General features: G+C 39.9%; 1 protein-coding gene across 1 annotated transcript; it reads right to left on the bottom strand.

Annotated features, from left to right (window-relative positions):
* Positions 1-339: 339 nt before the first annotated feature.
* On the bottom strand, positions 340-17,268 carry LOC141443511 (luciferin 4-monooxygenase-like). The gene is made up of 9 exons (XM_074108828.1): positions 17,085-17,268; positions 10,940-11,147; positions 9,269-9,578; positions 7,974-8,139; positions 7,340-7,479; positions 5,424-5,556; positions 3,645-3,866; positions 966-1,136; positions 340-572 (listed from the first exon to the last, which is right to left on the bottom strand). The coding sequence occupies exons 1-9, from the start codon at positions 17,196-17,198 to the stop codon at positions 453-455; spliced, it is 1,584 nt and encodes a 527-aa protein (XP_073964929.1). The 5' UTR covers positions 17,199-17,268; the 3' UTR covers positions 340-452.

Here is a 17,268-nt window from a genome sequence, read left to right as displayed (position 1 = left end):
CCACCATCTTGCTCGCTAATCCTGCCGTGAAGCAGCAGTGCTTGCACTGCTGTGTTTCGGCGTGGAGAGTAAGACAGCCGGTGAAATTACTGGCACTTGAGGTATCCCATCTTAGGCCTCTAGGTTGGCAACGCATCTGCAGTACCCCTGGTGTTGCAGATGTTTATGGGCGGTGGTGATCTCTTGACATCAGGAGACCCACTTGCTCGTTTGCCATCCAGTCGAATTAAAAAAAAAATTATTTATTCGCTTGGATTACACAACGTCGAACCACAACCATGTTTTTATCCAGCCCCTATGAGAAGTGTAATCAAAAAACGCTTGCTAAAAAAACACAAGTTAGAAAGGCAGTATTTTATCTTTATTTGCAACTTTGCTTCTTTGGAGACAGACAAAATATAACTTAAGTATAGTATCCTAACTTTTTGTGATGGGGAATAGTCTTATGTTTTTCATAGTTTGCTCTTGTTGGCCATTTCTTTTAACTTGCGTCGCAGGATCTTGCCGCTTATGTTCTTTGGTATTTCTGGCACGAAGCGAACGCCGCCCCGTAGGTGCTTTGGGTTTGACAACTGTGGAAACATAAGGATCATCAGTATCAGAGTGTAGTGTACATGTCAAAGATACTATGACTTGATGATCAATTATGAAAAGGTCTGGTTGGTAAAATAGTAGACGTCTCAGCTGTTTCCACTAGAGATGTGCTGTGCGAGGATAGTTAATAAAGCGTTTCTATTAATTCATGAAAAACACATTCCTCGCAACACATCTTCGCACATCTTTGGTGGAAGCAGTTTAGGCAACCTGCAAGTCGCTTTACATTGCGGCGCTTGATTGATAATTTCAAACTCGTCTGCTTTACGGCCTCGCGATGTAATGCAACTTGCACTATCTTTCTTGCAAGTCTAAACTGGGCTTTAAATTGTCAAAAAAGTTCAAGAAAATTTGTCGAAAGCTCCACTCACCCGCTCGGCCACGAACTTCTGCAGTTCTTCGGCAGTGACGCTGGCGCCCGGCTGTAGCGCCACGAAGGCGCGCGGCACCTCACCGGCGCCCGCGTGCGGCACCCCCACCACGCCCGCGTCCCGCACTTCTGGATGCTCCAACAACACTGCCTCTATCTCTGCTGGGGGCACCTGTTGACAAAACAACACCTCAATTTTACTCTACATCACTGTTTAATTCTACAGTGGCTTTCAATGTTAATTTCATCACTATCATCACCACCCCACCCCAGTCTATATACGTCCATGGGCCGTAGTTTCTACGTGAGCCTAGTGCGGATTGGGAACTGCACACCATTGTAATACTTCCCAGGTTTGTGCAGGTTTCCTCACGACATTTTCCTTAACCACAACACACAGATGCAAGTTTAGGTAAGAACCCACGATCCTCTGCTTGAAAGGCCATAGGTGAAACTACGAGTATACTAGGTAACAATTACTTCAATATCGAAAATACAAACTGAGACATGGATGCACAGAAAAACCAGAAAAGAGACCAGCGCTGGGAATCGAACCCAGGTCCTCAGCAATCCGTGCTGCGTGCTATAACCCCTACACCACCGCTGGACAGGAATCTAGACACGAATTTTTCCTATGCATACATATCTCAGGTTGCTTATTTCTACTACGCTACTTATGCGACACCACTACTAGCACTAGCGACATCTATGTTCCGCTCTCATCGAGAGACGTCACACTCTTTCGGAACCAACCGCTCACCCAGACAAGAGATGTCGCTACTAAGCAATCAAATTATGATTGTTTTTTTGGATTCCCAGCGCTGGTCTCTTTTTCTGGTTTTTCTGTGCATCCATGTCTCAGTTTGTATTTTCGATATGGTTCCACGGGATACCCGTAAAAGTAACAAATTTGGAGTTGAAATAAAAAATACAAAAAGACTCCAAAAAACCAATCATAATGACTTCAATGTTAATTTACTGTTTCATAAATATGTGATATTTGGCTGAGATTCCCTTCGATCTAGTGCTAGATTGAATGAGATTCGGCTCGACCTTTTCCCCACTATAAACCTCGAGTAATTTATGCATCCCCTTTCCCAGTTGGAGCTATGCTGACTACTTGGAAATACTGATCCACTTCTGTTACTTGTTTGGGTTAGATGACGTCTTAAAGATGATTTATTATGCCAGTAAAGTCATGCCAATAGCTTGACACTGTAATGCTCAATCGATCGCTACTGCAACGATTTTGCTGCAATAATGAAAATAGCACAGAGAGCAGATGGCAGTTGGAGCCAAAAAGTTCTCGAATGCAAACCGTGGATCGGAAGGCGCGGCGTACCTGAGTCGTCTACGGCGTCTACCTACGAGATGGACGGATGACCAGGTTGAAGCCGCGGGTTCAAGGTGGATGCAGGCTGCTTCCAATCCAAGCAACTGGTCTGTGGGGGAGGCCTATGGACATCATACAGCTGATATGATGATGATGTATAACATGCCTTTGTAGGCGAATTGAAGAGGTGGAGCATAGCTGTTCCGGTGCCGCTTTAATATCCCTTCATCATCATCATCATCATCAGCCTACAGCAGCCCACTGCTGGACATAGGCCTCTTTCATGGCGCGCCACAATACTCTGTCTTCAGCCCCTCACATCCATCCGCCGCCAGCGACCCTCTTAAGGTCGTCCGTCCACCGTGCCTCAATATCCCATCGATAACCTTTAACTTGAACTTTCTTTACCGGTTCTACTACCGGCTATCTATGTAACATTAAATTTGTCTGATAATGTACGTAAACTAATCGGATTAACCATTGTAATTAAGACTTTATCTTGGCTGAAATTGGAATTCAGACTTCTATCCATGATAAGCAATCAGTTGCAAGGACCAACTTTCTGACTGGGTCATCGTGATATGATGTACGGATTAAATGAAGTTAGTAATGGATAAACTTTGCAAAGTAAACAGGTCGCGTCACCAGAAATGATAGATTCTTGTGGATGATATGATACTAAACGTAACAAATGTGTCATGGTGTCATCAGAGTAAGCGATGCTTATAGATGAATACTTGTGGGTAGCATGATGACACTACTAGTACGTAGTAGTAGGTACAGGTGCTCTGATAAACGTGGCATTCACTTGTAATGAGCACTTTACCGAATGTTATATTATGGGTAAAAGTTCATAAAATAATTACGAGCGTTTTAGCGATTATTCAAGTGAAACGTCGGTGCTTCGAGCTTCTTTCCGAGCATCCGTGCGACATCATCGTGAATAATAAAATTTTTGTCAAGCATTTACCAGAGCGTTCCCTACAATGATAGACTAGTGGTCAATTCTAGGGTAGGCAGACCCTTGAGCTGCCTACCGTGGTGGGGGGAGGGGCTAGCAGCGCGCACACAGCACTCCCTACCCTGGAAATCCTGGAATTGTTCCAATGCACGCCAAGTGTAAATGTTCGTAGTAATGTTTGGCTCTGCTTGTTGTTCAGTTCGACCACAGTACAGAAAAAGGAACAGTATAACGTCTTCATATAAACGGACGGAACGCGAGTTATAATCGTACCTACGCGGTGGTTCGACTTTAAAAACGGTGAATGCTCTATGTTCTGTTACAAGATGTTGTTCAAGGTTATCAGCACATTGAGTAATCAAATGGTTCGACAGTATTTTACTTACTTGATAAGCTTTGTATTTGATCAGCTCCTTCAATCGGTCCACGATGTAGAAGTACCTCTCTTCATCATAGTATCCGATGTCTCCTGTCCTGAAGAACCCTTCTTCATCGAAGTCGTCTTTTCGGTCTTTGCCTACGTATCCCTTCATCACTGAGCCTCCTTTGATACAGATCTCTCCTTCTTTGTTAGGGCCTAAAGCTTCTTTTGTCTTTAGGTCTATGATCTGTAAAATTAATAACAGTTACTGTATTATTAAGCACCTGGGCAAACGAGCTTCACTCGGGCTGAAACTCCAAAACATGCGTTTTCCCAGACTTTTATGCACCCTCATGACTCCACATAGCATTTAGTATCTTAATGCCTTTGACAGTTGTCCTGTTTCGAATAAACATGAATGAAAAAGTAAACGCCCGAGAGCTCGACACGCTAATGACCAATAGATGTACTCGTAGATAGATGAGTGATTTTTGAAGGTGGTACGACCTTGCGCAAGGTCCGCCCGGATTGCTTTGCTACCACCATCTTGCTCACTAATCCTGCCGTGAAGCAGCAGTTCTTGCAATGTTGCGTTTCGGCGTGGAGAGTAAGATAGCCGGTGAAATTACTGGCACTTGAGGTATCCCATCTTAGGCCTCTAGGTTGGCAACGCATCTGCAATACCCCTGGTACACACTTGCTCGTTTGCCATCTAGTCGAATGAAAAAAAAAGATGACACCTCTATTGCTAATGACATAAAATTAAAGATGTCGACTATTGGGACAGTGACAAGCACTCGTACGTTTACCTATATTGGGAATGAGAGCGAGGAATTTGGACAGGGTGATGCTCGATGCTTACAATTGATTGCTCGGAATTGAATACAATGCAAATATAAGAGAAGGTAGCCGTCATGTTGTAAAAAGGAGGTTAAGGAGGCAGCACAGACCTTATATCGAGATAGACCTTAAGAGTTTACCTACCTTGATTGTAAAAAGTTTGATCCACGGTCAAATAATAATAATAATAATAATAATAATCATTTTTTTCAAACAATCAGTCCATATGTGTTAGTAGCAATATCTTATTACCTACGTTAGTGTCAAACAATTTAAATTAAAATTAATACAAGATCAAGTAATTAAAACATAATCAAGCAGAGAATAAAAACAATTGTCATATACATATCATCATCTCACATCATCAGCCCGAAGACGTCCACTGCTGACAAAGGCCTCCCCCTTAGAACGCCACAATGAACGACATTTGCCACTTGCATCCACGGTTTCCCGCTACTCTCCGAATGTCATGGCATATACATATAAACATTTTTTTTTCTATAAAGCAATATACTAAAAACGTCTACAATAAGCTAACCTTAAAAAGGGTATTTTGGAGCGCGAGTGACAGTTTGTCCGACCTAAATGCGCGATGCGCTTTGAAAAAGCCGTCGCTCGAGTCGCGGCCTTTGAATCGGTTCCGCGCGCCTTTGAATCGGTACCGTGCGGTCTTGATTTCCCATCACTAAATCTCGCTCGTGACGTCATCGTAGGTACGAAACATTCGACACGCTAGGTTCTCATACAGTTTGAAGCTCTCTTTTCGTCTATCTCGATATAAAGTCTGTCGGAGGCAGCTGTGAGTTGAGAGAAGTGGAGAGCCATTCATCGGCTACACCGACAAGAGTGTAACTCTTAAAATAAGAAAGAAGAAGAGATGCTCAATGCAGCTGTGTCACTTGCTTTCGATCTTAACAACATTCTTTTTGAACAAGTGAAGCTATAATAAGCGTGTTAAAAGTACCTTAATTATAGCATTGTGTGACACCTGGCCCACGCAGCCAGGTTTGGGGTCCAGGAAGTTGGTGTTCAATGTGCAAGCCAGCGTAGTTTCCGTCATGCCGTAACCTTGCAGCACCGGCAGGGCGTTTGGGAACCTGGAAGTTTAGACACACTTTGTGAGTGATGAGGTGGGAGTGGTGAGGAGGTGGGTGGAGTGGGGGCCTATGCCCAACAGTGGACGTCCTACCGCTGATATGATGGGGATGATTTGAGTGGCTAGTCTTGATGGCCTGTTGGTTAGGCCTATGGCTTCACAAGCAGAGCGCCGCATGGCTTTGAATCGGGCTTGGGTCCGAATTATCTTTTTACAAGCTTTTATTTAGTTTCACCTGTCCCGTTGTCTGTCTGTCTGTCTGTAATCAAATCTTGCAAGTTAAATTTGATCAACTTCCAGTTGTCGATTGACTTGAAAGTTGGAATACTTATGTAAATCCCGTGACAATACTCTAGTAATAAATACTATAATAATCTAGTAGTGTCATCCTGGTAGTCCAGCCAGGATCGTCTCCGCAGGACGAAACTCTTCAACGGTTTATAGCATCGACTTGAAATTTGGTATTCAAATGTAGTTTGGGTGAAAATGCAAATACAGTAACAAAAAGTACAGTCAGCAAAAAAAACTTGTATTGAAAATGTAATTTTTATGGTTAGGTTACTTTTTATCCATGGGACCCATGGGGACCCGGTCATTTGAAAGGCATGGGGCCGAAACCAACATGAAAACTGTTATTGCTTTGAAATAAACTCTTTTTAGGGTTCCGTACCCAAAGGGTAAAAACGGAAACCCTATTATTCAGACTTCTATCGCTGTCTTTCCTTCCGTCCGTCCGTCTAACACCAGGCTGTATCTCATAAACTGTGATAGACAGTTGAAATTTTCACAGATAATGTATTACTGTGGCCGCTATAACAAAAAATACTAAAAACAGAATAAAATAAATATTTAAGGGGGGCATCCATACAACAAACGTGATTTTTTTGCCGTTTTTTGCTAATATCTAATGTATGTTGTATAGATGGTACGGAACCCTTCGTGCGCGAGTCCGACTCGCACTTGGCCGGTATTTTTAGGAATTGTTTGTTTGATCCTTTCATATTTGATATCTCAAGTACAACTGTTTTTTTTAAGACCCAATGCAAGGATTCGCTTTTTAATTTGAATTAAGAATTTAGAATTTGGTTGCCAGACATGCCCAAACCATGCAATAAGTTTACATCATCATCATCAGCCGGAAGACGTCCACTGCTGGACAAAGGCCCTTCGAACGCCACAATGAACTACACCTGACCACTTGCATCCACCGGCCCGCAGATCTCACGATGCTGTCAGTCCACCTGGTGCGAGGCCTGCCAACGCTTCGTCTTCTGGTTCGTGGTCGCCACTCGAGGACTTGTCTCCCCCAACGGTTATCTGTTCTTCGAGCGAAGCTTACAATATAGCAGTGCCATGTAATACAATTGAGATTGGCGCAACAGGTAATCTCCTAATAATGCATCAATAATCTGAGAGGATTTATCATGCGATTTTTCGATCGGGATATACGCACTAGTTGTAATTAATATTTGCCCTCACACATCAAAATCAACTGACTCATTAGAGGGGCGCGCCATGTTAGCTTAGACAAACTCTACCTCTAACATACTCAGTCTTTGAGTCTAACATCTGGTAGCATGGTAAACGGTTGTGTTGCTCTAAAGATGAGCTCTGGTTGAGTTCGCAACGCGTCAGTGTAGTGGTAGTGGTGATAGATGGGTTTGTATGATTTGTATGTGTTCTTACAGTTTGGAGGTGGAAGAACTGCATGATCACACATATCTTGCATAAATATCATAAGGTCAGGGTGAGCAAAGTTTTTGTTTTAGCTCATTGATACTCACAGTTTCTGCGCAGCGTTGCTAACCTCACTCCTCAGCGAGGCGGCTCCACAGAAGACCATTATCACCGAGCTGACATCATAGTTTATCTGGATCTTCGTCAGAGCCACCAGTATGGGTGGAACCACTTGTATCACTGTTATCTGATCAAAGAAGAATAACGAATCGATTACACCTTATTTATTAAAATCGGATGAGTAGTCTAGATGCTATGGGGGAACATTCGTAAATACAAACGTACATAGACTCTTAAAATCGTCACTCTTCCTTTTGGATTTGCCGTAGTCGAGTAAAAAGAATTGATGAAGAAAAGAAAAAAAAATAGGAAAGAAGAAGGAAAAGGATGAAGAAAAGAAGAAAGCATTGATTAGTTTTCTGTACGTTCGCAGCGAGTATTTTTTTTATATGATAAAGGAAAACGAGTAAGTGGGTCATCTGATGGGAAAGGATCAACACCGCCCATGAGTAGATACCAACTTCTCAAGGAGAGTCATTGGCCTGTTGCCGGCCTCGACTTGTAGTTGTCTAGATCTATTGCTGGCGGAAGTTAATTGCATAATTTCACTGTACATGGCAGGAAGTGCTGAAGAAAACGTTACATCAAAAATTGTACCTACCAAAATTTTCGTGAGCTTACTTTATATTTTTCTATGGTCTTCAGGTACAAGTCTAATTCAAACTTGGGTAGGTAGACCATGGTTCTGCCACTGGATAGAGCCAGGAGTCCGGCCATAAGACCCATGGCGTGAAACCATGGGTTTACGTTTAGGACTATGGGATGGAATGGCGGTTCAATTTTCGGGCTGAAAAAGCAAGTACTATAAATGAAAAAAATGGGACAAATTTCCTTTTTTTGAAGTCGATTGAAGAGTGTGCATGAAGTAACAAAAATGTATGTAAAAGAAGGAGCTGACTAAAGGTTGCTACATGAAATAAGAAGGCCGACATTGTCCGTTCGATACCAAGTAGTAAAATTTGTTAAACAACGAAGCCGACTCGATACAATTGGGTACCTTAAGTTTTCTGCGATGATCCATATTAGATATATTTTTTATCGATGGTAGATTTATAATGAAGCTCACTCCTGTATATAGTTTTTTTTTTATAAAACGAGTAATTTTACCCGAGACGTTCATATATACACGTAGCCACCCGAGCCGGTAAGGCGAGGGTGGATAGACACGTCGAGGGCAAAATAGGTTTAATGCTCGAGCTAAAGCTTTGCTTTTCACTTCGATGGCGAGGAAATGAAATAGCAACTGTAGAAACTTCTTTGTTTGTGGCTGTTTACACCTGAATGCCTTGGTCTAAGACGTAGATTTTATTTTATGCACTAGAGCATAAAAAGTAATTTTATGTCGCCTATATCTAGCATAAATACGAATTTTACGAGCATGAGAAGTGAAAAAATATTTATCTATAGTAGTGAGCTACAATAGTCTACTATCGATAAAAATTAAATTAAATATGGACCATCGTAGAAAACTTAAGGTACCCAATTGGGCAGGTTCCTGGGAAAAAAAGTTATTCTTACTACTGTTTATTTACTACTACTGTATTGTATGAGATTGTGTGTAGGTATTATTATGTTACATTTGTATTTGTTTCCGCCACCTATTTTTTACATAAATGGTTGTTTGGAAGAGATCGCTTTTAAGCGGTAATACTGTCTACCCTGTATTTTGTGTTCATATGTAAAATTTTGTACTGACCAACTGATTTGTGATCTGCATTAAACAATAAAGAATATTTGTATTGCATTGTTGTATTGTATGCTACAATTGTATGTCACTATTGGAAAGCCCGCTGGGGGTTTATGTTAAAGTACTTAGGCGAGTTATACAACGGTTTAGTATGTAGATTATTACTTAAATATTGTCGAAGTCGGAGATATGTAAAATCCCTTGCTTAGTTTAATATGAGTATACTTACAAACAGAATGTGTTCAAGCAGTTCAAATGTGTTATCATAACTCCTTTAGGCAGACCCGTGGTTCCTGATGAATACAATATAAACGCCAAATCGTTCTGTCCCTCTACATCCACTGGCACAAACTCTTCAGGTTTCACTTCGTTTTTGGTCACCAATTCGTTGAATGACACAGCGTTTGCTTTTTCCCCATAAACTATTATTTTGTCAACGTGTTTCAGTGATCGGAACGTTTTTTCATGGTGTTTGTAAGCTATTTCTGAGCAAATAATGTATTTCGGTTTTGATATTCCCATTGCGTGGGCGATTTCACCTGAAAAATAAAAGTTTTTGATGAACTAAAATAATTACTTTGCTCACCCACGACCTTTATGAGGCTGGTTAGATCAATTTACCAGAATAGTTATTTCCCAGTAGCAAGATTTCCATTCGCTTTTTTCTCGAATGCTTTTTCCCATTATGGTTTTTACTGCATTTTTTTAATTGACACTGCAACAGTGTCGACAGAGCTCCGCTAGTACGGAGCTCCTACTTCTGTGTGCTTTTGGCCCTTCGGACTGATGCAAGCTTGACATATCCTAAACCAACCTATGTTTCTGTGTCATTTCGCGATTATGAAAATAAGCTTCAGTAAAGATCATATTGGGGAAAAAACCATTTGGAAAAAACGCGAATAGAAATAACGATTCTACTAAATTGATCTAACCATCCCACACAATGAGTTTGTGTGATTTGTGTCTGTTCTTACAGTGTGCCTTGCACGTGTTACGAGTAATAAAAGAGATAATCTTCAGGTTTACATACATATTTATCAAAACTAATGACATTGAGTGAATAAAATTGATGTGACTTGTTTTTCCATTGTGCCAATAAACATGTGATACTAATGACGTTCAAAACGATCGATCGAATATTCACCCATATACAACTACTGTGCGCACGAGGTATAGTTCCATTAATATCCTTTATCTACATGTATTATAGGATTTGTAGGCAATTTGGAAATTGTTATCATACATAGGGAGGATGAAGTTTATTATTGCCCATAAATTTGTGATAGTTACGGCATTTAAGAACAAAAATACAGCTGTTTTTATTCATTCAACGAGCTCAAAACCTTTTCACCCCCTTTAGATGAGAGAATCCCTTTTTTTTTTTAATTTAGCTTTGGGTCAAAGGCTTTTTAATACTACTCTGGAATATTAGAATCACCAGAAGTTCCTACATAATACCAGTTGTGGCCTGTAACACGAGCAAATAATTAAAAAAAAACCATAAGTAGATCATACTCGTCAAACTGAATAACATTAGTTCAAGCTATAGTTGAAGCAATGTACCTAAAGCAAAATCCTTGATGTTTGTAGCATTAGAGGCGACGTCAGTTGGGTTCTATCTAGAATAGCGTACATTGATAACAGTATTTAATTAGTATTATAAAGGGAAAATCCTAAAGACTCCATTATTACTAAAAGTCGCTGATTTAATGTTGTTTAGTCTGACGAGTTACAGCAGGGCTACTACGAAACTTGAAACTCGAAGTACGTATCGTAGCGTCCCTCTCGCTCTCGTATTAAATAGTATAAGTGTCAGTTTCGAGTTTTGTAGTAGCCCTGCAGGCCACACCTGGTAAATCATTATTCGGGACTTGTATATCTAACAGAAGAATGATCTTACCTTTGGTATAAGTCACATTGATGGTAGTCACCACAGCCCCCGCCAATACTGTACCGACGATAGAACTCCAGAACTCGATCCTGTTCTCCGAGCATAGTGCCACTCTGTCTCCCTTTCTGACACCTAGGCGAGTGAGACCGACGGCTAGATTCATCGACTGCTGGGCTACTTGACCCAGGCCCGTGACTTCGTCGGTGAGACCATTGATCTGTAAGTTAAGCTCATTCATCTCATCATCCTCATCGTTTTCGTCGTCATCATCATCATCATCAGCTTCATCATTATCAATATCGTCAGCTTCATCATCAGCCTGAAGATGTCCACTGAAGAAAATGTCCTCCCTCTTAGAACGCCACAATGAACGACCATTCGATACTCGCATCCACCGATTGCCCACAACTCCCACTCTTTCACTAATATAATTGAATCTCTCTCTACTCACCCTGCTGTATATTTTTTTCAATTGATTTCATCTCTAAAGTAGCATCCAGAATTATTTTATTTTACAATTTTTTTAATACCAAATAATATAAATTATTTATCTAGCAAATTGTAAATTATATTTCGGGATCTCGGAAACGGCTCCAACGATTTCAATGAAATTTGGCATGTAAGGGGTTATTGGGCATGAAAAATCGATCTAGCTTGTTCCTATCTCTGGGAAAACGCTGGTTACCGAGTGTTTGCCCGAGCAAAGCTCGGTGGCCCAGGTACTCAGAAATAAAATGAAAACCAATCTCCTATATCGAGTTCCGAATGACAGCAAACTAGTTTAAGTGTACTTTTTATGATATATTTTGTACTTTTGGATGCCTAAGTTCCCAACCCGCACTGGGCCCGCGTGGGAGCTACAGCCTAAGCCCTCTCATTCTGAGAGGAGGCCTGTACCCTGCAGTGGAACGTATGTAAAAAATAGAACAAATAATTTTTTTTTTTCAGACAATTACAATTACAATTATAGGCTGGCATCATGATGAAAGTAGGTGTCCATAGACGGCGGTGATCGCTTACCATCAGGTGACCCGCATGCTCGTTTGCTAGCTATTTGACAAAAAAAGACATAGGTGCCTCGCTTTAAACAATAACTAGACCTAGTTCGGTTTGATGTTAGTTTCATGTAGGGAACCCTCAGTGCACGAGTACTTATTTGTTATTCCGTGGTATTATATCATAATAAATAACCATTAAAACACCTGATTGTGTTATCAAATTATCAACATATATTCTACTTAACCCTCCTTATCGGTTGTTATAATGAAAGACAAAGTACGATAAACCTTTGAAATATGCACACAATACTGTACAATTTATGTTATCATTCAGGGCCGCTAAGTGACCAGGTTTTCTCACGATGTTTTCCTTCACCGTGAAGCTCGTGGTAAATTTCACAAATAAATTTCGAAAAATTCAAATCCACGATCTGCTTGAGAGGCCGTAGATCAAATCATCATAAACCCCATGTGTTTTTGTAACCTTTTAGTACTTATTTCCTTTTTATACAATAAAGATTATTATAACAAATAAACAAACATCGTAATAAAACCTTGACGAGCCTGCGAAGCTATTCAATGGTGCGCCTGAAGTTCCCAATCTGCACTGAGCCCGCGTGGGAACTACAGCCCAAGCTCTCTCAATCTGAGAGGAGGCCTGTGCCCAGCAGTGAGACGTATATAGGCTGGGATGGTGATGATGATACACGACTTTATAAAGATTTAATGCCATCATCAAACCAGAAAAATAAGACCAGCGCTGGGAATCGAACCCAGCTCCTCGGCATTCCGTGCCGTGTGCTATACCGCTACACCGCCGCTGGACAACGATACAGACACGAATTTCTCCTATGCACCTCATATCTCAGCTTGTGTTGATTCTTATTTAGCCACTTAAAGTAACAAAAATTTGGGATTGAAATAAAAATACAAAAAGATTCCAAAAAAAAAACAATCTTAATTTACTCTGTCTTCAGCCCCTCGCATCCATCCGCACATACGTTTATATAACATACGTTTTCCCGTGCGTGATCTCCATTCTTAATAACGCTCAAATTTAATGTACATAAGGATTTCTGATCAATTATCTTTATGTATGTTAGGTATGCCTATTAATAGACAGGTTTCCTTCGACCTTTGTAGCAACGTTTAAGTCCAATTCTAATTCGAAATCTTATTCACTCATTCCCGTGAAGGTTACACAGATAAGCATGCTGTCCCTTTTCAACCTGTCATATAAATGAGGGACGGCGCGTTGCATGGAAGAACGTCGTGACATAACTTCGTTGACGCGTTGTATAATTGAATTGAACAAAGTCCAAAGAAGCATGACAAACAATTGGTTTAAATTTATAATTAACCTTTAGAGACTGGGTAGTGACACTAATCCATACTACTTAATATTGCCTCTGTCTGTCTGTCTGTCTGTAATCAAATCGGTTCGGTCACAATAAACGTAAGTACAATAAACCTCATATTAAATTATATTGTAACGGAAAACTCACGTCTTAAACCGAGTTTAGCTCGACATGTTTCGGGCTATTTCGTAGCCCATGTGTCCATGTGTCGCGCGAGCAGAGCGGTGACGCGTAGTGTGCGTGTTGCGGCAGCCGTCGAGTCGCGTTCGCGTGCTCCTGAGAAGAAGGGCTACGAAATAGCCCGAAACATGTCGAGCTAAACTCGGTTTAGACGTGAGTTATCCGTTACAATATCATTTAATATGAGTGAGTCTCACGGTAGTTTCATGTTCAAAATTACAATAAACCTACCTACTTATGTCTGTACGTGGTTTTGCCAATATGAACTTTGAACGGATTTCGAGGTATAAGCACGACCACGGAGGATTCCGTCATTTACCTACTTCCACGTGCTTTTGATTAAATTAAATGTATTCTTAGGGTTTCGAGATCGACGTGGTCGTGCCAGGTAGGTACTGATTTTTGGCATAGAGATAGTTTATGGGCCACAGAGTGACATAGGCTACTCATAATCCCGGAAAAATGCACAGTTCCCGAGGGAACAGCGCGCGATAATCGAATGCCACGCGGGCGAAGTCGCGGGTAAAAGCTAGTGATATAATTATATGCGGTGCTGACTGCCAACCTTCACTGGTTAGACAGGTATTCGAAGACAGAGAGAGAGAGACAGAGAATCCTAACATGACCTCGTAGAGCTTGTCTAAGCTAAAATGACGCGTCTCGCTCACTCAACTAAATCAGTTCAATTCAATACGACTAGTTAGATTGCAAATCTTTACAATACTTAACCACCTGAATCTAACGGAGAACTTCATTCCGTCCAGTGAACTGACAGCTCTTCCTATGAATGTGAACTCTTTATTGTACAAATATGACATAAGTTTAATTGTAATCAGTTCAGCAATTAATTATCATTCACATTTATAGTCTTATTTGCTGTTGTTACGACTGTGCGAGTAAATGCTTTTCTTTTGTTTGAATGATTTTCAATATTGTTTACATTTACTTCTTTCATAAAATCATACGTTCTTCCATGCAATGCGCCGGCCCTCGTTTATATGACAGGTGACAAGGGACAGCATGCTTATCTGTGTAACCTTCACGAGAATGAGTGAATAAGAAGATTTCGAATTAGAATTGGAGTTAAACGTTGGTACAAAGGTCGAAGGAAACCTGTTTATTAATAGGCTTACCTAACATACATGAAGATAATTGTGTACCTATTTTGATCAGAAATCATTATGTACATTAAATTTGAGCGTTATTAAGAATGGAGACCACGCACGGGAAAACGCATGTAGCGTAGGGCGTCCTGAGCACGGTGGACGGACGACCTTAAGAGGGTCGCTGGCGGCGGATGGATGCGAGGGGCTGAAGACAGAGTAAATTAAGATTGTTTTTTTTTGGAGTCTTTTTGTATTTTTTATTTCAATCCCAAATTTGTTACATGTCTCAGTTTGTATTTTCGATATGGTTTCACGGGATACCCGTAAAAGTAACAAATTTGGAGTTGAAATAAAAAATACAAAAAGACTCCAAAAAACCAATCATGAATTTCTATGGTTAATTTATTAGTTACTGAATCAATTAACAGGACTATGAATATTCATATGTAAATATATAAATATTACCGACGCGTTTTACGTCAAATTACAATTTAATTTACATATAAGTATTAATGTAGGTAGCTGATTAAATGGGCTTCAGTTCGTGTATAATGGCCCTAAAAGCCGAACAGCAATCACAATAAAAAAAGTTTTGGCGGGAAAATTGACAAGGGTCATTGTCTTTTTTCTTTAACCATTTTGCAAGTAAGTTCCATTGTAATGAACTATAAGAATTTCCTTGCTCACCCGCGACCTTACGATAGCTAAGCTTATGCAAAATATGCGTGTTCATGCAGTTCCTCCACCTCCACACTGTAAGAACACACACAAATCACACAAACCCATCTATCACCACCACCACACTACATTGACGCGTTTCGAACTCAACCAGAGCTCATCTTCAGAGTGACACAACCGTACACCATGCTACCAGTTGTTAGACTAACGAACCACAACCACCGTTTTAACTTGTCACTGTAACTCCCCAAGTACCCAGATACGTTTTATAAAACAAAACAAAACTACCCACAAATTATAAATAATTGTTTTAACCGTCCTTCAAAACTACCTTGATTTTTATTTATTTACTGTCAAGGCATGTTTTATTAACTACCATTGCTGAAATTAGATTCAAGCCGTAGCAAGGGAGATGAAACTAAATTTACCTGCTCATTAATAATAGACCCCATACTGTTGTATCTAATTATCTCCATGCATTCTAAAACATCGAGACGAAACCCCTTGCCACAATAATGTAACACTTCATACGAATCTGAGTCCTATAAAGAATGATTTAGTTCCAACAAATGTTTGGCAAAATTCGACTTATCAGGGTGCTCATTCCTATATGCCGAAACATGCTCTTTAAATCTAGCATTAAAACTGCGACCTGTCTGACCAACATATACTTTACTGCAGTCATTACATGTGAGCTTGTATACACCCGATCTAAGTAGTTCCTTTATCTACCTTCTCTTTGTGGTTACAAAGTTTAAAGTACAAAGAGTTGTTAGTCTTAAAGGCTACCTTAACATTGTTTGATTTTAAAATACCACAAATTCTATCAGACAAACGACCAACGTATGAAATGCTACACCTATATTTGTTATACATATAACATATATATTTGTGGTATTTTAAGAGTATCTTGTCATAATGTTTTATGTTTAACTATTAAGTACTTAATTTCCCTGTGGGTGTGACCTTTTTTTGCTCTATATTTTATGAGATAGTAAATAGACAAATGCACATGCAGTTACCGTAAGCAATTCAGTGTTATGCATGGACACTCGCTACACCTTGTTGTCACTGGTGTATTACCGACTGTTTAGAATGTTTAGATAGACACGCTACTTTCTTTCAGGTCTCAAGGCGAAGCATAAACATAAACATAAATCGTAAAATATGGCCCAAGCCCTCTTGTTCTGAGAGGAGGCCTGTGCCCAGCAGTGGGACATATATAGGCTGTGATGATGATGATGATGATGATGAAATCGTAAAACATCTCTCCTCTCTGAACAAATCTGTTATTACTTATTATCTATTAGTGGAAACTGTTTTTGGTATTTTTAATAATAATGTGTATTACTGTAAATTTGTAATATTTATGCTGTTTGTTTCCCAATAAAGAATAAATAAAAAATAAAAATTGAAGATAGCAATGTTACCGTGATGAATGATCTACCCATAATTGAGTTTTTTTAGGAGACGAAATGTCGTAATTAAAAAGAAGCACCTGTGCAACCAAACTTAGTTCGGGTTGAAACTCAAAAACACGCGTTTTTTTAGAGATTGAAATATATTGATACGGTTATATCGATAATTGATGATCAAAATCTTTTGAGCATTATTAAGTATGTATACTTATCATCAAAATCTGAGCCCTTTACGACATCCATGAGATAAATATACAAGAATAACTCATTCAGATGTGTTAGATGTACTTTGCATAATTTATACTTAATAATATAAAACTGAACATCTTGCCATCCGTACAATAGCGATGTTTCACAAACAACAATACAGAAACAACTTCTCATTTGTATCGTAAAAAATAAAAACAAAAACTTACTATCTTCTGGTCCTCGTGCTCAAAAAATTTGTTCAACAAATAACCACCAAGGTTCAGATTCGACGGCACTTCGTTGTCCGAAGGACCATACACATAGTTTGGGTTCTTCAACATATTTAATAAAAACAAGTATTAAAGAGACACGTTCACGCTGTTGCGGTGTTGTACACACACTGAATCGAAT

Source organism: Choristoneura fumiferana, chromosome 27, assembly GCF_025370935.1.
Source record: "Choristoneura fumiferana chromosome 27, NRCan_CFum_1, whole genome shotgun sequence".
NCBI lineage: Eukaryota > Metazoa > Arthropoda > Insecta > Lepidoptera > Tortricidae > Choristoneura > Choristoneura fumiferana.
This window is presented reverse-complemented; position numbering and strand designations above follow the sequence as displayed.

Bases quoted from the DNA above. Each gene is read 5' to 3' on its own strand.
- LOC141443511 (XM_074108828.1), bottom strand. From the start codon at position 17,198: ATGTTGAAGAACCCAAACTATGTGTATGGTCCTTCGGACAACGAAGTG. The intron at 8,140-9,268 runs GTAAGTATACTC...TTGCTTTTTCAG, and splicing joins TGCTTGAACACATTCTGTTT to CCCGAAAATTGAACCGCCAT. The intron at 3,867-5,423 runs GTACTTTTAACA...TTAATTTTACAG, and splicing joins CACACAATGCTATAATTAAG to ATCATAGACCTAAAGACAAA.